The 22,661-nt window shown below is 43.8% G+C and overlaps 1 protein-coding gene across 3 annotated transcripts in view; it reads left to right on the plus strand.

Annotated features, from left to right (window-relative positions):
• Positions 1–22,661, plus strand: part of ADCK1 (aarF domain containing kinase 1) — a 138,867-nt gene that overhangs the window by 42,604 nt on the left and 73,602 nt on the right. For 2 of the 3 annotated variants that reach the window (XM_065940442.1, XM_065940444.1), the window contains exon 4: positions 19,674–19,877. The exons of the other annotated variant lie outside the window; for it this stretch is intronic. In XM_065940442.1, coding sequence (XP_065796514.1) covers positions 19,674–19,877 — 204 coding nt within the window. The remainder of the gene's footprint in view (positions 1–19,673; positions 19,878–22,661) is intronic. 3 annotated transcript variants of the gene reach the window in all.

Raw genomic sequence — 22,661 nt, forward strand, 5'->3', positions numbered from 1 at the left:
GAAAAATGGCTTCCAAATAGATCACACAATCAAATGTAAAACCTGAAAATTGAACACTTTTAGAAGGAAACATAGGGGAAAATAGCTGTAATTTGGGTTATGCAAAGATTTCCTGGATACAACACCAAAAGCATGATCCATGAAGGAAAAAGTGTTCAATTTGACTTAATTAAAATTAAAAAAAATTTTATTTTGAAAAAAAGAGAAAGGAAAGACAAGCCACAGACTTTGAGGAAATATCTGCAAATCATTTATTTGATAAAGTAAATTTGATAAAGAGCAGTATTTCTTCCTTAAGTGGTGTCATTCAGCTGTGACACCATCTTGAGTCAGAGTTTCTTTGTCTGTTATGGAATTGTATATGGAAAGTATACAGAATGCCTATAACTGAATAATAAGAAAACAAACAATTCATTAAAAATGAACTAAAGATTGACATTCCACCAAAGAAGATACAGAGATGGCAAATAAACACGTGAAAAGATTTTCAACATCATTAGTCTTAGGGAAATACAAATTTAAACCATAATGAAGTACAATTGCACATCTGTTAGAATGACTAAAATGAAAAAGACATTATGCCAAGCATTGGGAGAATGTGGAGAAACTCTCATACACTGTTGATGGGAATGTAAAATGGTATAACCACTTTAGAAAACAGTTTAATTTCTTAAAAAAATTAAGCATATACCTGCCATGCAGTTTGACCATTACATTCCCAAGTATTTGCCCGTAAGAAATGAAAGCATGTCTGCACAAAGACTTGAGCATGAATGTGTAGAACAGCTTTATTTGTGCTTCAAAACTGGAAGCAACCCAAATGTATGTCTGCTAATGAATAAATAAAGAAATTGTGATATCAATATATTTATGCAATGGAATACTACTCAGTAAGAAAAAAAGAACAAACTGTTGAGAAAAAGAATAAACATGCCACAACATGATGGATCTCAGAAAAATTGTGCTGAGGGAAAAAGGCTAGGTAAAAAAGAGTTTGATTCCACTTATATAAAACTCTACAAAATTCTAGGCTATCCTGATCGGAAGCAGATAAGTGGCTTTCTGGAGATGGGAGGTATGTGGAGGGATGGGACTGGAATTACAAAGGGAAATTAAAGCTTTTGGAGGTGATGGATATGTTTAACTAGCTTGATTTTGGTGATAGATTCATAAGGGTATGCATATGTCAGGTTGTACATATTAAATATGTGTAGTTTACTGTGTCAAAACATCTCAGTGAGGCTGTTAAACAAGCAATGAGAGTAATGAATTATGATCCGCTTAAAAAATTAGAAATCCATGAGTCCATACTGATATAAATAAATGAATAAATTGAAATTTCAATAAAGAACTGGCTATTTATACAATTTGAAAGGACTTCCCCATACAATACTTAATTATAAAAATAAATAAGTGAGAAAGTTAGGTGGATAACCATCAAAATTAATGTTGCCTGTAGGGAGACAAATCAAAATTGTGCACTATATGATAGGTTTTAATGAGAACAGAGCCTATTTATAAATTGGACTCAGTTAGCTAACACGTTTTTTAAAACAAGAATTTTTGCATCTGTGTTCACTATGAATATTGGTACATAGCTTTTTTCTCCCCCTTGTATTTTCTGTCTGGTTTTGATATTGGCATTACATTGGTTTCAGAGAAGGGATTAGGAGGTATCCTATCTTCAGTTTTCTGGAAGAGCAGTATTTCTTCCTAAAGTGGTATCCTTCAACTGTGACACCATCTTGAGTCAGAGTTTCTTTGTCTGTTACATCCATAGTCATTCCAGGTTTATTTTAATTGATATTAGTATGATATATCCTTTTCCATCCTTTTCATTTTACCTGTTTGTGTTTTAATATTGAGAGGACAGTTTCTTACAGATAACATATACTTGGATCTTTTTTTTAAAATCCAATTTGACAATCTCTGGCTTTTAATTTGGGTGTTTAGACCACTTATATTTGATGAGGTTATTGATATGGTTAGCTTTACATCTTTCACCTCGTTACATGCTTTCTACTTATCCTATTTATGTTTTATTTGTTTTCTCTCATGCCTTCTTTTGGATTGAATTTTTTCATGGTTCCATTTTTGTCTCCTTTGTTGGCTTATGAAATATAATTCTTTTTATTATTTTAGTGATTGCATCAGTTTATGGCATACATCTTTAACTTGTCATAGTCTACATACAAGTGACACTGTACTACTTCATGGAGTAGCATAAAGATTCTTAAAATAATATACTTTAATTGCTTTCTTTCCAGCCTTTATGCTATTTTATTTTTATTTTTTATTTTATTTTTTTTTTAAATATTATTTTATTAGTTGGAGGCCAATCACTTTACAACATTTCAGTGGGTTTTGTCATACATTGACATGAATCAGCCATATAGTTACACGTATTCCCCATCCCGATCCCCCCTCCCACCTCCCTCCCCACCCGACTCCTCAGGGTCCTCCCAGTGCACCAGGCCCGAGCACCTGACTCATGTATCCCACCTGGGCTGGTGGTCCGTTTCACCATAGATAGTATACATGCTGTTCTTTCAAAACATCCCACCCTCACGTTCTCCCCCAGAGTTCAAAAGTCTGTTCTGTACTTCTGTGTCTCTTTTTCTGTTTTGCATATAGGGTTATCGCCACCATCTATCTAAATTCCGTATATATGTGTTAGTATACTGTAATGTTCTTTATCTTTCTGGCTTACTTCACTCTGTATAATGGGCTCCAGTTTCATCCATCTCATTAGAACTGATTCAAATGAATTCTTTTTAACGGCTGAGTAATATTCCATGGTGTATATGTACCACAGCTTCCTTATCCATTCATCTGTTGATGGGCATCTGGGTTGCTTCCATGTCCTGGCTATTATAAACAGTGCTGCGATGAACATTGGGGTGCACGTGTCTCTTTCAGATCTGGATTCCTCAGTGTGTATGCCTAGAAGTGGTATTGCTGGGTCATATGGCAGTTCTATTTCCAGTTTTTTAAGAAATCTCCACACTGTTTTCCATAGTGGCTGTACTAGTTTGCATTCCCACCAACAGTGTAAGAGGGTTCCCTTTTCTCCACACCCTCTCCAGCATTTATTGCTTGTAGACTTTTGGATAGCAGCCATCCTGACTGGCGTGTAATGGTACCTCATTGTGGTTTTGATTTGCATTTCTCTGATGATGAGTGATGTTGAGCATCTTTTCATGTGTTTGTTAGCCATCTGTATGTCTTCTTTGGAGAAATGTCTGTTTAGTTCTTTGGCCCATTTTTTGATTGGGTCGTTTATTTTTCTGGAATTGAGCTTCAGGAGTTGCTTGTATATTTTTGAGATTAATCCTTTGTCTGTTTCCTCATTTGTTATTATTTTCTCCCAATCTGAGGGCTGTCTTTTCACCTTACTTATAGTTTCCTTTGTTGTGCAAAAGCTTTTAATTTTCATTAGGTCCCATTTGTTTATTTTTGCTTTTATTTCCAATATTCTGGGAGGTGGGTCATAGAAGATCTTGCTGTGATTTATGTCAGAGAGTGTTTTGCCTATGTTCTCCTCTAGGAGTTTTATAGTTTCTGGTCTTACATTTAGATCTTTAATCCATTTTGAGTTTATTTTTGTGTATGGTGTTAGAAAGTGTTCTAGTTTCATTCTTTTACAAGTGGTTGACCAGTTTTCCCAGCACCACTTGTTAAAGAGATTGTCTTTTTTCCATTGTATATCCTTGCCTCCTTTGTCAAAGATGAGGTGTCCATAGGTTCGTGGATTTATCTCTGGGCTTTCTATTCTGTTCCATTGATCTATATTTCTGTCTTTGTGCCAGTACCATACTGTCTTGATGACTGTGGCTTTGTAGTAGAGTCTGAAGTCAGGCAGGTTGATTCCTCCAGTTCCACTCTTCTTTCTCAAGATTACTTTGGCTATTCGAGGTTTTTTGTATTTCCATACAAATTGTGAAATTATTTGTTCTAGTTCTGTGAAAAATACCGTTGGTAGCTTGATAGGGATTGCATTGAATCTATAGATTGCTTTGGGTAGAATAGCCATTTTGACAATATTGATTCTTCCAATCCATGAACACGGTATGTTTCTCCATCTGTTTGTGTCCTCTTTGATTTCTTTCATCAGTGTTTTATAGTTTTCTATGTATAGGTCTTTTGTTTCTTTAGGTAGATATACTCCTAAGTATTTTATTCTTTTTGTTGCAATGGTGAGTGGTATTGTTTCCTTAATTTCTCTTTCTGTTTTTTCATTGTTAGTGTATAGGAATGCAAGGGATTTCTGTGTGTTAATTTTATATCCTGCAACTTTACTATATTCATTGATTAGCTCTAGTAATTTTCTGGAAGAGTCTTTAGGGTTTTCTATGTAGAGGATCATGTCATCTGCAAACAGCGAGAGTTTCACTTCTTCTTTTCCTATCTGGATTCCTTTTATGTCTTTTTCTGCTCTGATTGCTGTGGCCAAAACTTCCAACACTATATTGAATAGTAGTGGTGAGAGTGGGCATCCTTGTCTTGTTCCTGATTTCAGAGGAAATGCTTTCAATTTTTCACCATTGAGGGTGATGCTTGCTGTGGGTTTGTCATATATAGCTTTTATTATGTTGAGGTATGTTCCTTCTATTCCTGCTTTCTGGAGAGTTTTAATCATAAATGAGTGTTGAATTTTGTCAAAGGCTTTCTCTGCATCTATTGAGATAATCATATGGTTTTTATCTTTCAATTTGTTAATGTGGTGTATTACGTTGATTGATTTGCGGATATTCAAGAATCCTTGCATTCCTGGGATAAAGCCCACTTGGTCATGGTGTATGATTTTTTTAATATGTTGTTGGATTCTGTTTGCTAGAATTTTGTTAAGGATTTTTGCATCTATGTTCATCAGTGATATTGGCCTGTAGTTTTCTTTTTTTGTGGCATCTTTGTCTGGTTTTGGAATTAGGGTGATGGTGGCCTCATAGAATGAGTTTGGAAGTTTACCTTCTTCTGCAATTTTCTGGAAGAGTTTGAGTAAGATAGGTGTTAGCTCTTCTCTAAATTTTTGGTAGAATTCAGCTGTGAAGCCATCTGGTCCTGGGCTTTTGTTTGCTGGAAGATTTCTGATTACAGTTTCGATTTCCTTGCTTGTGATGACTCTGTTAAGATCTTCTATTTCTTCCTGGTTCAGTTTTGGAAAGTTATACTTTTCTAAGAATTTGTCCATTTCATCCAAGTTGTCCATTTTATTGGCATAGAGCTGCTGGTAGTAGTCTCTTATGATCCTTTGTATTTCAGTGTTGTCTGTTGTCATCTCACCCTTTTCATTTCTTATTTTGTTAATTTGGTTCTTCTCTCTTTGTTTCTTAATGAGTCTTGCTAATGGTTTGTCAATTTTGTTTATTTTTTCAAAAAACCAGCTTTTAGCTTTGTTGATTTTTGCTATGGTCTCTTTAGTTTCTTTCGCATTTATTTCTGCCCTAATTTTTAAGATTTCTTTCCTTCTGCTAACCCTGGGGTTCTTCATTTCTTCCTTCTCTAATTGCTTTAGGTGTAGAGTTAGGTTATTTATTTGGCTTTTTTCTTGTTTCTTGATGTGTGCCTGTAATGCTATGAACCTTCCCCTTAGCACTGCTTTTACAGTGTCCCATAGGTTTTGGGTTGTTGTGTTTTCATTTTCATTTATTTCTATACATACTTTGATTTCTTTTTTGATTCCTTCTATGATTTGTTGGTTATTCAGAAGCGTGTTATTTAGCCTCCATATGTTAGAATTTTTAACAATTTTTTTCCTGTAATTGAGATCTAATCTTACTGCACTGTGGTCAGAAAAGATGACTGGAATGATTTCAATTTTTTTGAATTTTCCAAGACCAGATTTATGGCCCAGGATGTGATCTATTCTGGAGAAGGTTCCGTGTGCACTTGAGAAAAAGGTGAAGTTGATTGTTTTGGGGTGAAATGTCCTATAGATATCAATTAGGTCTAGCTGGTCCATTGTATCATTTAAGGTTTGTGTTTCCTTGTTGATTTTCTGTTTAGTTGATCTATCCATGGTTGTGAGTGGGGTATTAAAGTCTCCCACTATTATTGTGTTACTATTAATTTCCTCTTTCATACTCGTTAGTGTTTGCCGTACATATTGCGGTGCTCCTATGTTGGGTGCATATATATTTATAATTGTTATATCTTCTTCTTGGATTGATCCTTTGATCATTATGTAGTGTCCTTCTTTGTCTCTTTTCACATCCTTTATTTGGAAGTCTATTTTATCTGATATGAGTATTGCGACTCCTGCTTTCTTTTGGTCTCCGTTTGCGTGAAATATTTTTTTCCAGCCCTTCACTTTCAGTCTGTATGTGTCCCTTGTTTTGAGGTGGGTCTCTTGTAGACAGCATATATAGGGGTCTTGTTTTTGTATCCATTCAGCCAATCTTTGTCTTTTGGTTGGGGCATTCAACCCATTTACATTTAAGGTAATTATTGATAGGTGTGGTCCCGTTGTCATTTACTTTGTTGTTTTGGGTTCACGTTTATACAACCTTTCTGCATTTCCTGTCTAGAGAAGATCCTTTAGCATTTGTTGAAGAGCTGGCTTGGTGGTGCTGAATTCTCTCAGCTTTTGCTTGTCTGTAAAGCTTTTGAATTCTCCTTCATATCTGAATGAGATCCTTGCTGGGTACAGTAATCTAGGTTGTAGGTTATTCTCTTTCAATACTTTCAGTATGTCCTGCCATTCCCTTCTGGCCTGGAGGGTTTCTATTGATAGATCAGCTGTTATCCTTATAGGAATCCCTTTGTGTGTTATTTGTTGTTTCTCCCTTGCTGCTTTTAGTATTTGTTCTTTGTGTTTGATCTTTGTTAATTTGATTAATATGTGTCTTGGGGTGTTTCGCCTTGGGTTTATCCTGTTTGGGACTCTCTGGGTTTCTTGGACTTGGGTGGCTATTTCCTTCCCCATTTTAGGGAAGTTCTCAGCTATTATCTCCTCGAGTATTTTCTCATGGCCTTTCTTTTTGTCTTCTTCTTCTGGGACTCCTATGATTCGAATGTTGGGGCGTTTCACATTGTCCCAGAGGTCCCTGAGGTTGTCCTCATTTCTTTTGATCCTTTTTTCTTTTTTCCTCTCTGCTTCATTTATTTCCACCATTTTATCTTCTACCTCACTTATCCTATCTTCTGTCTCCGTTATTCTACTCTTGGTTCCCTCCAGAGTGTTTTTGATCTCATTCATTGCATTATTCATTTTTAATTGACTCTTTTTTATTTCTTCTAGATCTTTATTAAACATTTCTTGCATCTTTTCAATCTTTGTCTCCAGGCTATTTATCTGTACCTCCATTTTGCTTTCAAGATTTTGGATCATTTTTATTATCATTATTCTAAATTCTTTTTCAGGTAGATTCCCTATCTCCTCCTCTTTTGTTTGACTTGGTGGGCTTTTTTCATGTTCCTTTACCTGTTGGGTATTTCTCTGCCTTTTCATCTTGTTTAGATTGCTGTGTCTGGAGTGGGCTTTCTGTATTCTGCAGGTCTGTGGTTCCTTTTATTGTGGAGGTTTTACCCAGTGGGTGGGGTTAGACGATTGGCTTGTCAAGGTTTCCTGATTAGCGAAGCTTGCGTCAGTGTTCTGGTGTGCGGATATTGATTTCTTCTCTTTGGATAGCAATGGAGTGCCCAGTAATGAGTTTTGAGATGGGTCTATGTGTTAGGTGTGACCTTGGGCTGTCTGTATGTTGACGTTCAGGGCAATGTTCCTGCGTTGCTGGAGAATTTGCGTGGTATGTCGTGCTCTAAAACTTATTGGCTCTTGGGTGGTGGTTGGTTTCGGTGCAGGTATGGAGGCTTTTGTACGGTCACTTATTACTTAAAGATCCATGTAGTCAGGAGTTTTCTGGTGTTCTCAGGTTTTGGGCTTAAGTCTCCTGCTTCTGGATTTCAGTTTTATTCTTCCTGTAGTCTCAGGACTTCTCCAACTATACAGCACTGATAATAAAACTTCTATGTTAATGGTGGAAAGTTTCTCCCCCGTTAGGTATACCCAGAGAGGTTCACCGAGTTACATGGAGAAGAGGAGAGGGAGGAGGGAGATAGAGATGGGCAGGAGGAGAAAGAGGGGGACTCAAGAGGAGAGAGACAGATCTACGAAGTTGTCTGATCCCAGAGTGTTCTCCGTAGCCCAGACACCCACAAAGATTCACAGAATTGGATTGGGAAGAGAAGGGGAAAGGAGGAAATAGAGGTGTTCTGAGGTAGAAAACAGAGTCAAGATTGGGAGAGAATAATCAACACATTCGTGAATAAAAATGGGAGCTGAATATTGGATTCTTAAATGTTCACAATTTATATCATATACTGAAAAACAAAAAAATCTAGAGTAGAGGTTAGACTCTTAAAAATACTATATTAAAAACAAAAACCAAAACACACAAAAGAAATTTTAGAAATATATATGAAGTTTGGTATAAAAATAGGGCTTCTCTTCTTTTTTTTTTTTTCCCTTTCTTCTGTAAGGTTATAGTGGATTGAAAATGAAAATTAGGGCATAGTAAAAGGAGTGCTAGAGGGCTTTAAAAGAAATAAGAGAATAAGAAAAAGAAAATAGAAGAGAAGAAGAAAAAAGAACAGAAAAAAAGAAGAAAAAGAAAAAAAAGAAAAAAGAAAGAGAAAAAAAATTGTTTTGCCTAATTAAAAAAAATCGTAAAAATCTATGAAAGTTAAGGAGTAATGGGGGAGTAATAAGGAATTTTTAAAGGAAAATAAAAGAGAACCAAGAAAAAAGAAAAAAAGATTTTTTTTTTTCCTTACTTAAAAAAAAAAAAAAAAGAAAAGAAAAGAAAAAGAAAAAATATATCTAGGAATTTCTCTGGAGCTTTTGCGGTCAGTGTGGGTTCGGCTCAGCTTCAGATAGCTCCTCGTTCCAGCTTACACTTCTCGATATCTACAGGCCCTTCCGGTGTAGTCAGTCGGTGGTTTCTTCAGGGATTTTAATCTGTTGCACCGGTCCCTTCTGAAGCGGTTCCCTTTATTTGGGTTCTGTTGCCGGTCTCTCTTCCGCGCCTAATTTCCGCCCTGACACAGGGGGCGGGGGTGGATTCTTATTCAGGTAGCTAGTTCCGTCGCGCTGCGGGGAGGGGCTGTGCGGGGAGGGGCCGTGCGGGGAGGGGCTGTGCGGGGAGGGGCTGTGCAGGGAGGGGCCGTGCGGGGAGGGGCCGGCGCTCCCGGGAGGGGCTTGCGCTCTTTTCTCGGTCTGCGCTGCTCAGGCTCAGGGCTGTTCTGTCTGAAGCGCGCGCCACGCTGCGCGCGGCTCCAGCCCTCGGGCGATTCACAAAAGCGCAGCACACAAAGCTGGGCCCGTGCTCCGGCCCCACGCCGCCCGAGCGGCCCAGGCAGCCAGGCGCTTGACGGGCGCTCTCTCCCCGGGTGCGGCGCGTCTTCTGCCCCGCGCGGTCCGAGTCTCAGTCCCCGCCGGCGCCAGTCGGGCGTGCGCGCCCTCTGCCCTCCGCGTCCCCAGCCCCAGTTCCCGCCCGCGCCGGTCGGGCGCCCGCGCCCTCCGTCTCGCCGCGACCCTCCCGGCGGACTTCGGTCGCCCAGAATCTCGGTCTCTTTGTTCTGCGAGCGGCCGGCAGTGTGTTCGGGCCGGTTAGTTTTCTCTCTCTCTTTGCTCTCCCACAGTTCAAGCTGGCAACTCACAAAAGCTCCCTCCGATTGTCCTCAGGGCGCTCAGGCCCGGACCCTGCCCCAAGTAATGCCGCCCGCCCCTCTCCGTTCCGCCCCCACTTGCTGGTGGCGGATGCGGGCCTCTGGGGTACTTTTCTGCTGGGAGTTGCTTTTAGGCTCGTAATCTGTGGGTTTTATTTATTCTATCCCTCCCAGTCAGATTCAAACTCTTGAGATTCCAACACTTCCCCCAGGCCCGCCAGTGCGAGGGTTTCCCGGTGTCTGGGAACGTCCTCTATTAAGTCCCTTCCCGGGACGGATCTCCGTCCTTAGCTCTTTTGTTTCGCTTTTTATCTTTTATATTTTGTCCTACCTCCTTTCGAAGACAATGGGCTGCTTTTCTGGGCGCCTGATGACCTCAGCTAGCGATCAGAAGTTGTTTTGTGAAGTTTGCTCTGCGTTCAGTTATTTTTTTGATGAATTTCGAGGAGAGAAAGTGGTCTCTCTGTCCTACTCCTCCGCCATCTTGGCTCCTCCCCTATGCTATTTTAATATATTTTGCTTTTACATATGCTGTAAACTTCATGTTATACTGTTACTCTTTATGTACTAAAAAGAAGTCTTTACGTTTACCTGTGATGTTTCTGTTTCCCGTCTCTTTGTTCCTTTATATATTGATAGACCTGTATTTATTTCTGGTATCATTTTCCTTCTGCCTGAAGGATATCTTTTAAAATTTCTTACAGTGTAAGGAGATGAATTCTATCAGCTTTTACATGTCTTAAAGAGCTTTTGTTTTACCTTTGGTTTTAAAAGATGTTTTTGCTGGGTATAGAATTCTAGGTTTTCTTTCAGAGCTTTCAGAGTTGTTGCTCCACTAACTTCTGTTTAAATTGTTTCCAGCGAGAGATCTGCTGTCAGTCTTATCTTTGTTCCTTCCTCTGTAATGTCTCTTTTCTTCTCTGGGTACTTTCTTGATTTTCTCCTTATCACTGACTTTGAACAACTTCATAATGCAGTTTTCTTCCTTTCTTATGCTTGGGGCTTATTGAGATTCTTGGATCTATTAGTTTATAATTTTTTAAAAATCAACTTTGAAAAAATTTTCATTTATTATTTCTTTAAGTATTTCCCCCCAATTCTCCCCTGCCCTCTCTTTTGCGGATTCCAACATTCCAGTGTTTATAAAATTGCTTGAAGTTGTCCCATAGATCACTGCTGCTCTTTTCATTAAAAACATTTTTTTTGTTTCATTTTGAATAGCTTCTATTACTAGGACTTGCACTAACCTTTCTTCTACAAGGTCTAGTCTTCCATTTATCCTACCCAGTGTGTTTTTTTGGGTGGGGGGCAGATGGGTTGCAAGGCATGTGGGATAGAACCTGCACCCCCCTGCAGTGGAAGTGCAGAGACAACCACTGAACCACCGGGGAAGTGTCACCCAGTGTGTTTTTCATATAAAAAATTACAGTCTCCAGAAGTTTCATTCAGATCTCGTTTTTTTTAATATTGTCCTTGCCTCTGCTTAACATTTTGAACATATGAAATACAGTTATAACAATTGTCCTCTTTTACTAATATAGGTTTCAGTTTTGAGTTGGTTTTGATTATTGATTTTTTTCTTTCTCATAATGTGAGAAATTTTTCTGTTTCTTTGAATACCTGGTAAATATTTTACTAGGTGCTAGACATTGCAAGTTTGTCTTTTTGGGGTACTAGATATATTTGTATTTTTATAAATATTCTAGAGCTTTGTTCTGGGACACAGTTAAGTTACTTGGAAACAGTTTGATTTTTCTCAAGTCTTTTAGTTATTTGTTGCTTGGGAATGGAATGGTGTTTAGTTTGGGATATTCCCCTCTTCTGGGTATTATAGCAAACGCCTCAAGAATTACGAGATTTCTCTGTTCCGGCTAGTGGAAATAGGCCTTGTGTGAACACGGGGTGCTGTTAACCCTGGTCTTTGGTGGTGGTTATCTTTCTGGCTTATGTAGTTTCCTTGTGTGTGTGCCGACTGTTACTCAGCCGAATGCGTGAGACAGAGCCTAGGCAGCCCCTCAGAGTTCTTCCTTCGGGTGGCTCTCCGCTCTCCAGAACTCTGTCCTGTGAACTCTAGTTGCCGTGGCCTTGCTGGGCTCTCAGCTCTGCGTCTCCAACTCAGAGTCTTCTGGGTGCTGCCTGGCTCCCCTTTCCCGGCCCTGTGGCCTGGAAACCCCCAATACTGTAAATTGGGGCAACCGTAGGTTCACTCTGTTTGCCTCGCATCTCAGGAATCACTCTCCTTCCTTTCCTGACGTCCAGTTTTTATTACTTCAGATGCGGAAGGTAATTTTACTTCTCATTTGGAAAGAGATATTAAGGATGCCATCAAGATTATGGCTTCAGCAACTTTAAGTTTAGCGTTGCAGTTTAACCAGGATCTACCTGACAGGTAGTCAGTCAGAGGAGGGACAGAGGACACGGCTAAGGGGTATGATTAAATCTGTGGTCAAGCTCCTTCAAAACTTTATAAACTGCAACTTGTTTCCCCCCCACCCCGACACACACATGATGAGTTTTACTTTGCTGATTAAGTAAAAGCTTAAAGCAAAGGGTGACATCCAGAAAAGAGACTTTGGAGACTGTCCTGGCTTGATTTCTTGGGGATGAAGGGGGAGTTGCAATTCCATTTTCACGATGAAAAACACACATGTGGATCATAGCACCCTGCAAAATTGGGGAAATAGTGCTGGATTCTGCACCAAGCTGGTCCAGTCTGTGTGGTAGAGAGTTTGGGGCTGGACTTCTATTTCCAGAAGATGTTGCAAAGAAGAGATTATTTAAAAAAAATTATCCTCTGTTATTGAAATGATAAATACTAGTTTTAGGGAATTTGAGAAATACAGAGAGACCTATAAGGAAAAGTACTCTTGTAGTCTCACTGCCAGAGATAACACTGCACGTCGCTGCGTTTGCCTTTGGGTGTTGAGTCTGTGACCGGAAGAATGTGTCAAGGGGCTTGTGTGCTTCGGGGTCTCTGTGACCTTCTCTTGTGCTGTCTCTTCCTGTGATGTCTGGGGTTGTTTGTGGGTCTGTCTCTTTCATCTGTGTCTCACACTCAAACCCCGAAACCCCACTGGAGGTACTGCCCGATTGCCCACTTCTGATGGGGGAGCCCTACTGATTCAGGCTGGCTTTGGTACCCTTCTTCCCTACTCTTGGGGACTTAGGCATGAGTGAAGGATTGCCCTCCTTGGGCCTTTGCTCCGTCCCTCCCAATCAATAATTAATCAGTACTGAGTTGATCTTATTAGCTATTCATACTGCCCACTCCCCCCTCCCCCCAAATCCCAACCCAAGCTGGCTAATGACAATGCTTTTAATTAATACGAGGCAGAGTAAAGCTCATTACAACAAGGTTATTGGTAGTGAGATCATCATAAGGCAAGTTACTGAGCTGGGAGTGAAAATGAAGTTGGAGGAGGGGCAGAGAGATGGCGCCCGCTGTTCCTGCCCTGTTTTGGCAGGAATGGAACCGGGAGTGTGAGAACTCTGCGGTGAGGACACGCTGCAGTGAGGACACGCTGCAGCGACACACACCCATCCAGCTCATGAAACCAGGTGCTGGGTAAGAGCAGGCCTCGGGGCCAGTGAGCAAATGGGTGTGCGGTGTTCAGGGCAGTAGCGTGTGTTGAGAAGCCAGCGCTGGTGTATTCAATTAAGAATGTGCAGATTGTGACCTGCTGAGTGGGGGGCATAAGCCACCCACACGGGGTCTGTAGATAGCTCTCTTGGCATCCACGCTCCCACTGGGGAAGTGAAACTCACTGGGGTGTTTTGATTGAAGGTACAGTTTACAGACATCCACACAGGAAATAGAGTTCCAAGATTTATTACTACAGATCCCAGAAGCAAAAATGCTCAGTGAGCAGGAGAAGGGTGGTCCTTGGTCCCAAGTCACCAGCAAGCAGGCGGTGAATGCTCAAAGAGGGACTTTGCACTAAGCCAGCAGTTTCTTGAAATTCTGAATGAGACCTGCCTTCTGATCTTAAGGGACAGTGGAACTGTAGGAGCTGGAGCTGGAAAGGGACCCTGGAGATCAGAATGCCTGTTCTGTTATTCAGCATTTGTGTCTTTTGACCTTCAAGGAGCATTTACATTTTTTGGTGAGTGGAGTGTCCCTCACCCCCATATGACTCTGTGTGTGTGTTTATTTAAGATGCTGGTTGAAACATGGGTGTCCTTTGCAGTAGATGCTGACTCAGTTTCATGGATGATGGTTGCGTGTGTGTATGACCCATGGTTGTCATCAGTCTATATTTACGGCTCATGCGTGGCTTGCCCTGGGGTACACAGAGGCTACAGGGGACACATGTGACCTCTGTTCCAAATGGCTGGTGCGCCAGGTAACCAGTGAGTCGGAGGTAGACCAGCTGTCCTGGAATGTGTGACCAGAGAGGGCTCCCTGCATTGCCCAGATAGTGTGAAGGTGACCTTTGCTCTGTGCCAGGAGACGCCCTACCTGGGACTGGCTCAGGGCACAGGAGGGAGGCAGCAGGGCCCTGGCTCTGCCCCCTGCTAGGAGGCCTTGTTGGCGTGAGGCTGATGCTTTCTGAGTTCTTTCAGTGGCCGAGAGAAATGCAGATGTGAATCTAGTCTAAGGAAAATGGTGGAGCAGGTCTCACTCACACACACACACACACACACACACACACACACACACATACACACACACAGATGCGTGTTGTGTTGTTCTCTTGACCTGAAATGCTCTCCTTTTTAGTCCTAATCTATTCAAATTCAATTGCAGGAATTGTATCAGCCAGGGACTAGTCATACCTGTGATTTATTTTATTTAAAAAATATTTATTTATTTAAAATTTTTATTTATTTAATTATTGGCTGCACTATGCAGCATGTGGGATCTAGACCCCTGGCCAGGGACTGAACCTGTGTCCCTCTGCATTGGAAGGCAGAATCCCGATCACTGGACCACCCAGGGAAGTCCCAATAATTATGTATTTGGCTGTGCTGGGTCTTAATTGCAGCATGCGGGATCTTTCAGTTGCTGTATATGGGATCTGGTTCCCTGACAAGGGATCAAACCCAGGCCCCTTGCATGGGGATCTTGGAGTCTCAGCCACTGGGCCACCAGAGACGTCCCCATATTTGTAATTTAAATGTAGAAATGTATTAATTAGGAAAAGGTAGTTAACTCCTAAAAGCAGTAAAAGAAGAATCTAAGGCGACAGAGGTAGTAAATGCATAAAGCACCTGTTTCCTCTAAGGCTCAGGGTGGTGAACAAGAACAGACCTGAAGACTGGGCCGGGGGCCTCCAAATCTGGGGTGCCAGGCTGCCCTGGAGACAAGGAGACATGGGCCATGGTCACAGCCTGCCCGGTGGCAGAGAGATTTGTAGGAGAAGACGACCTAGAACTAGCGTTTGGAGCTGCGTGCTGGGCAGTCGAGCACTTGCTGGAGCGTGTGGGCCTGAGTGGGTCCACAGAAGGGGCCCACTGGGTAGTGAGGGTGGGCTGGTCCGTGAGTGCCACCAAAGGGGTCCCCCCCGAGCCCCTGTCCCACTGGCTGATGAGCTGGAAGCAGCCCAGTGGGGACGTCAAGGGAGCCTCCTTGTGCCGCTTGTGGTCTTGCCGTGTCCCCCCCCGGCCAGGCCCCCCGTTGACCAAGCCTAACAGCGACCCTCTGACACAGAAGTGACATAGGGTCAGTGCAGTGTCACAGCGCGCGGCAGGGAAGGGCGGATTGGCAGGGCCTAGGGACAGCCTGCGCGTGCCTGGGGTCCGGGGCATCCCTTTGCTATAGAGGGAGCGGGTGGGTGGGCTCTCTGGCTGCTGGGACCAGGGTATTTGGGGCTGCAGCATTCTCTTTTTAATTCTTTTTTTTATTAAGTCTAAAAATTTATTAATACAGCACTTAGCATCTAGGGGCTAAGTTCAATCATTAATGCCTCTTTATGTAATAATCAGAATTTGTTTAAGCATAAATTCCTCAGATAAATATATATAAAAATAACATACTTGAAATGAGGAAGAAAAATAACTGCCTCTGCTTCCAGAATCTAAATTCTTTTTTTTTTTTTTATATTGTAGTGGTTTTTGTCATACATTGACATGAATCAGCCTCTTTTTAATTCTTAAAGTAGCAGTTTTCTGTTGGCAACTAATCATGTAGACTCTTTGAACTTTTCTTCCATCTTTGTTGCCTACTGTTATTTAACTCTTCACCTGGTCTATTCCTCCAACATGCTCTTAATTATGTCAGCATCCTTTGTAGCACTTGAGAGCATAAGTCCATCATAAACATTCACTCTCCTGGTTGACTTATGGGAGGGAGAGGGTACCAGGTTCCCACAGAGCCCTGGACTCCCTTGACTTCTGTGGGTGGCCCTGGCTCCATCCTGCTCAGGACCTATAGCTCCAGGAAGGTGGGACCGTCAAAATTCCAAGATCCTCAGCTGAGCTGGGGTGGTGACTGGGATGTGCAGCCTGGGGGTGGATGGGGGCCACCTCCCACTCCGGAGGGATGGGTGGGCCTCAGGCTGGGAGTTAAGGCTGGCCTGTCTTGCCCCACCTGCCCTGCCGCCCACCCTATGTGCCTAATGCCCCGCTGTGAAGTTTTCTTACAGTTAACAGGAGATCCCTGCTAAAGTCTGCTGAGTTAAGGAGCCCTAGGACTGAAGTGCTTTCTAGACCTTCCTTTGACATTTATTAGCTTTTTCTTTATAATAAAAACATCTGAGTTTCTTGTCCTTAAAGATACCTGTACTTGCCTCCCTAAATTGCTGGAAGGATTAAAAAAATAATGACTTCGACATCTTTGAAAATTGTAGACCTCCAAACAAACAGACAGTATCATTAGTATGGCTGAGGGGTGGGTGGCAAATGCGTGAACTTAGCGTATCCTTGAATGAATCATAAGTGGGTTAGAACGGTGGAAACCTGGTTGAAAACCTTACACATGCTTGTTTCCGTGGGAGTGGGACTCAGACAAGGTAAGTTTTGAAGCAAAGGGAATCAGAAGCGTTGGGCCATGTCAGGAGGCTGGCTGCAGCTGGAGGTTGGGATTGACTGGTCTGGCTACCAGGAGACTGAAGGTGAATGATGGGGTGTGTGTGTGTATATGTGTGTGTGTGTACCAGGAGACTGAAGGTGAATGATGGGGTTGTGTGTGTGTGTGTACGTGTGTACCAGAAGACTGAAGGTGAATGAGGGTGTGTGTGTGTGTGTGTGTGTGTGTATACCAGAAGACTGAAGGTGAATGATGGGGTGTGTGTGTGTGTGCATGTGTACCAGAAGACTGAAGGTGAATGAGGGTGTGTGTGTGTGTGTGTGTGTGTGTGTGTACCAGAAGACTGGAGGTGAATGATGGGGTGTGTGTGTGTATATGTGTGCGTGTGTACCAGAAGACTGAAGGTGAATGATGGGGTGTGTGTGTGTGTATGTGTGCGTGTGTACCAGGAGACTGAAGGTGAATGATGGTGTGTGTGTTTGTGTGTTTGTGTGTGTACCAGAAGACTGAAGGTGAATGATGGGGTGTGTATGTGTATATGTGTGCCTGTGTACCAGAAGACTGAAGGTGAATGATGGGGTGTGTGTGTGTGTATGTGCGTGTGTGTACCAGGAGACTGAAGGTGAATGATGGGGTGTGTGTGTGTATGTGTGTGTACCAGAAGGCTGAAGGTGAATGATGGGGTGTGTTTGTGTATGTGTGCGTGTGTACCAGGAGACTGAAGGTGAATGATGGTGTGTGTGTGTGTGTGTGTGTGTGTACCAGAAGGCTGAAGGTGAATGATGGGGTGTGTTTGTGTATGTGTGCGTGTGTACCAGGAGACTGAAGGTGAATGATGGGGTGTGTGTGTGTGTGTGTACCAGGAGACTGAAGGTGAATGATGGGGTGGGTGTGTGTGTGTGTGTGTGTGTGTACCAGAAGACTGAAGGTGAATGATGGGGTGTGTGTGTGTGTGTACCAGGAGACTGAAGGTGAATGATGGGTGTGTGTGTGTGTGTGTACCAGGAGACTGAAGGTGAATGATGGGGTGTGTGTGTGTGTGTATACCAGAAGACTGGAGGTGAATGAGTGTGTGTGTGTGTGTGCGTGTGTATGCATGTGTACCAGAAGACTGAAGGTGAATGATGGGGTGTGTGTGTGTGTGTGTATACCAAGAGACTGAAGGTGAATGATGGGGTGTGTGTGTGTATACCAGGAGACTGGAGGTGAATGATGCGGTGTGTGTGTGTGTGTGTACCAGGAGACTGAAGGTGAATGATGGGGTGTGTGTGTGTGTGTGTGTATACCATAAGACTGGAGGTGAGTGAGGGTGTGTGTGTGTGTGTGTGTGTGTGTGTGTGTGCATGTATGCATGTGTACCAGAAGACTGAAGGTGAAAGATGGGGTGCGTGTGTGTGTGTATACCAGGAGACTGAAGGTGAATGATGGGGTGTGTGTGTGTGTATACCAGGAGACTGGAGGTGAATGATGGGGTGTGTGTGTGTATACCAGGAGACTGGAGGTGAATGATGGGGTGTGTGTGTGTATATGTGTGCGTGTGTACCAGAAGACTGAAGGTGAATGATGGGGTGTGTGTGTGTGTGTGTGTGTACCAGAAGACTGGAGGTGAATGATGGGGTGTGTGTGTGTATATGTGTGCGTGTGTACCAGAAGACTGAAGGTGAATGATGGGGTGTGTGTGTGTGTGTGTGTGTACCAGAAGACTGGAGGTGAATGATGGGGTGTGTGTGTGTATATGTGTGCGTGTGTACCAGAAGACTGAAGGTGAATGATGGGGTGTGTGTGTGTGTATGTGCGCGTGTGTACCAGGAGACTGAAGGTGAATGATGGTGTGTGTGTGTGTGTGTTTGTGTGTGTACCAGAAGACTGAAGGTGAATGATGGGGTGTGTATGTGTATATGTGTGCCTGTGTACCAGAAGACTGAAGGTGAATGATGGGGTGTGTGTGTGTGTATGTGCGTGTGTGTACCAGGAGACTGAAGGTGAATGATGGGGTGTGTGTGTGTATATGTGTGTGTGTGTACCAGAAGACTGAAGGTGAATGATGGGGTGTGTTTGTGTATGTGTGCGTGTGTACCAGGAGACTGAAGGTGAATGATGGTGTGTGTGTGTGTGTGTGTGTGTGTACCAGGAGACTGAAGGTGAATGATGGTGTGTGTGTGTGTGTGTGTGTGTGTGTGTGTACCAGAAGACTGAAGGTGAATGATGGGTGTGTGTGTGTGTGTGTGCATGTGTACCAGGAGACTGAAGGTGAATGATGGTGTGTGTGTGTGTGTGTGTGTGTGTGTGTGTGTGTACCAGAAGACTGAAGGTGAATGATGGGGTGTGTGTGTGTGTACCAGGAGACTGAAGGTGAATGATGGGTGTGTGTGTGTGTGTGTGTGCATGTGTACCAGGAGACTGAAGGTGAATGATGGGGGGGGTGTGTGTGTGTGTATACCAGAAGACTAGAGGTGAATGAGGGTGTGTGTGTGTGTTTGTGTGTACGTGTGTATGCATGTGTACCAGAAGACTGAAGGTGAATGATGGGGTGCGTGTGTGTGTGTATACCAGGAGACTGAAGGTGAATGATGGGGTGTGTGTGTGTATACCAGGAGACTGGAGGTGAATGATGCGGTGTGTGTGTGTGTGTGTACCAGGAGACTGAAGGTGAATGATGGGGGGTGTGTGTGTGTGTGTGTATACCATAAGACTGGAGGTGAGTGAGGGTGTGTGTGTGTGTGTGTGTGTGTGCATGTATGCATGTGTACCAGAAGACTGAAGGTGAAAGATGGGGTGTGTGTGTGTGTGTATACCAGGAGACTGAAGGTGAATGATGGGGTGTGTGTGTGTATACCAGGAGACTGGAGGTGAATGATGGGGTGTGTGTGTGTATACCAGGAGACTAGAGGTGAATGATGGGGTGTGTGTGCACGTGTAGACGTGCGTGTGCACTGGGGGAGTGAATCAGGGTGTCCAAGCAGAGCGGGCAGGAGAAGAGAAGAGTGCCCAGTGGGCAGTGAGCCCTCACGCCTCTCTGGCCCCGTCTGTCTCCCTGCAGGTACACCTCCGCTCTGCCAGGCGCCTCTGTGAGCTCTGCTGTGCCAACCGGGGCACGTTCATCAAGGTGGGCCAGCACCTGGGGGCTCTGGACTACCTGCTGCCGGAGGAGTACACCAGCACGCTGAAGGTGCTGCACAGCCAGGCCCCGCAGAGCAGCATGAAGGAAGTCCGCCAGGTCATCCGCGAGGACCTGGGCAAAGAGGTACCTGCCTCCGCCGGGAGGGATCGGTCCCCTCCTGTGCAGTGTGTTTCTAGAAAGACCCTGCAGAGTTCTCAGCCTGGGCCCAGGCCCAGGGGATCCAACAGAGGTGGGGAGCACAGGAACTTTCAGTGTGAAATCAGGGAGGTTAGAAGGAACCCGAGTGGCCTTCAGTAAAAAGCGTTACTTGCACCATATGCAATAGTTGACATGTTTAGGCTGTTTTCGACCTGTAACCTAGTACGATTCATATGCTTCAATCTAATAATTGCTGTCAGTTATTGAGAGTTTACTGTGTGCTCACAGCTCTGTTGTTTCCTACACGTTATTTCACTTAGTCCTTATGGCAAACCTACGAGACACGTACTGTCAATAAGCCTATTTTGTGGATGAGGGATGGAGGCTTAGAGTGATCAGGTAAAGCGTCCAAGGGGACTATTAGTACACGATTCCAGCACCCTGCTCTATCAGTGACCCGTCCTAATCATTCAATGCAGTGACTTCCGGGACATGTCTGGGCCTCTGCTTGATTACCTCCAGTGACAGGAAGCTTATTCTCTTACAGGCTGCCTGACATGGTCTGTTCTATTATCAGTCATCTCTAATTGTAATAAGTGCTTCCTCCTAAGGGCTGATGCCTGCCTTCTCAAAATTCCCTGATCTTCATTCCACCCCTGGAGCCACAGACATAGGGGCTGAGGGCCATTCTGTATGTAGCCCCGTACATTACTTTGAACTCACACCAGTGACCTGCGGGATGTGTGGGCCCAGTGGTGTGGACCCTCGTTGGCCTGATCCACTCATCCTGATTCTGGGGAGGGGGTGGGGTTGGAGCAGCCATCTGCAGGGATCTATAGAGCAGGCCCTGCCTTACAAGCTGTGTGCTAGAATTTCACGGTACCCAAGAGAACTCTATTCAGTAAAGCTTTTCTCCCTTCACCTATTACTAAACTGAAATTCTCCTTTTTAAAAAAAATTATTTTTATTTCTTTTTTCCCTTTTTTAATTCAGTTCAGTTCAGTTGCTCAGTTACATCCAACTCTTTGCGACCCCATGAACCACAGCACACCAGGCCTCCCTGTCCATCACCAACTGCCGGAGTCCACCCAAACCCATGTCCATCGAGTCGGTGATGCCATCCAACCATCTCATCCTCTGTCGTCCCCTTCTCCTCCTGCCTTCAATCTTTCCCAGCATCAGAGTCTTTTCAAATGAGTCAGCTCTTCCCATCAGGTGACCAAAGTATTGGAGTTTCAGCTTCAACATGAGTCCTTCCAATGAACACCCAGGATGGATCTCCTTTAGGATGGACAGGTTGGATCTCCTTGCAGTCCAAGGGACTCTTATGAGTCTTCTCCAATACCACAGTTCAAAAGCATCAATTCTTCAGTGTTTAGCTTTCTTTATAGTCCAACTCTCACATCCATGCATGAGTACTGGAAAAACCATAGCCTTGACTAGAAGGACCTTTGTTGGCAAAGTAATGTCTCTGCTTTTTAATATGCTGTCTAAGTTGGTCATAACTTTCTTTCCAAGGAGTAATTAATTTTTTAATTAAAAAAAATTTTTTTTTTTTTCTATGAAGCAGAGCATATGGGATCTTAGTTCCTGACCAGGGATCCAACCCACACCCTCTGCATTAGAAGTATGGAGTTTTAACCCCTGGCTCACCAGGGAAGTCCCTGCAATTCTCCTCTTAGAGAATCCTTTGGATCTTCTAGGATTTTTCTGAGCAAGATAATCTTAAATGTCAAGCCTAGATCAGCTGATGTCTTTCCTGAAATTATTTTATTTCCTCTGACACTTCCCAATTTCCCCAAATAAAATCTTTCAAGGTCCACCCTGTCCACTTTCAACTTGCCACAGTCTTTGTCTGCCTGGAACCCCCTTACCCCACCCTCTCCCTGTCGGTCATTCCTTGTGTTCCTAGGCCGCTGGCCCGTCTGTCTGTCTGTCTACCAAACGCCAGGCACTGTGCTCGGTGCTGGGGGTCCTGCCAAATCCCAGTTCTCCCGCGAAGTCTTCCCTGACCCTCTGCCCACCTTTCCTCCCTCTGCTTGTGCTTCTCATGGGTTGATTCGTTGTGTCTAGGTGGTTTCACCACAAACTGTGAAGTCTGGGGATGAACACCACGGTGGTCCTTTTATTCCCGTCTGCAGTTCCAGAATAGTACATGGTGTATCGGGGACACCGGTGTTTGTTTAATGAACCAATAACTGATAAGTGGCAGTTTCCTTAGGCCCCTGTGGGCCAGGTGGAAAGTTGGGGCAGAGATTCATAAAGCCCACTTGTTCCGTTTCTGCTGATCTGCGTGCAGCTGGCCCTGACTGTCGGCCCCTTAATGTAGAGCTAGCATCACATGCCTGGCATCCCTCCGGAGATGTCCCACTCCTCAGTGACAGCCTGGCCTGGCCTGGCCTTATTATCTGACTCTTTGGGGGAGGGGGCGGGGACTGGATCCCATAGGAGGGCTCCCTTCTCCTGGGTCCTGGTGCCCACAAGGTTTTGTTTGTCCCCTCCAAGAGTCTGTCTCCCCAGTCCTGTGCAAGGTTCTGTAATTGAATCCCACTGGCCTCCAAAGGCAATTTCCCTGGGGATTCTGAGTCCCTTTTGCTAGATCCCCAGGTTGGGAAATCTGCTGTGGGTCCTAGAACTTTCTCAGCAGCGTGAGAATTTATTTGGATTCATGGTTCTGAGCATAGACACCTCTGTGGACTCCCTTCCTGTGGAGGAACATCTCCTCCAAGGGGATGGGGAGCGGGGTGGAAGATCGCGTGAAGAGTAGAC

The sequence above is a fragment of the Muntiacus reevesi genome, chromosome 7, assembly GCF_963930625.1.
Source record: "Muntiacus reevesi chromosome 7, mMunRee1.1, whole genome shotgun sequence".
Classification (NCBI taxonomy): domain Eukaryota; kingdom Metazoa; phylum Chordata; class Mammalia; order Artiodactyla; family Cervidae; genus Muntiacus; species Muntiacus reevesi.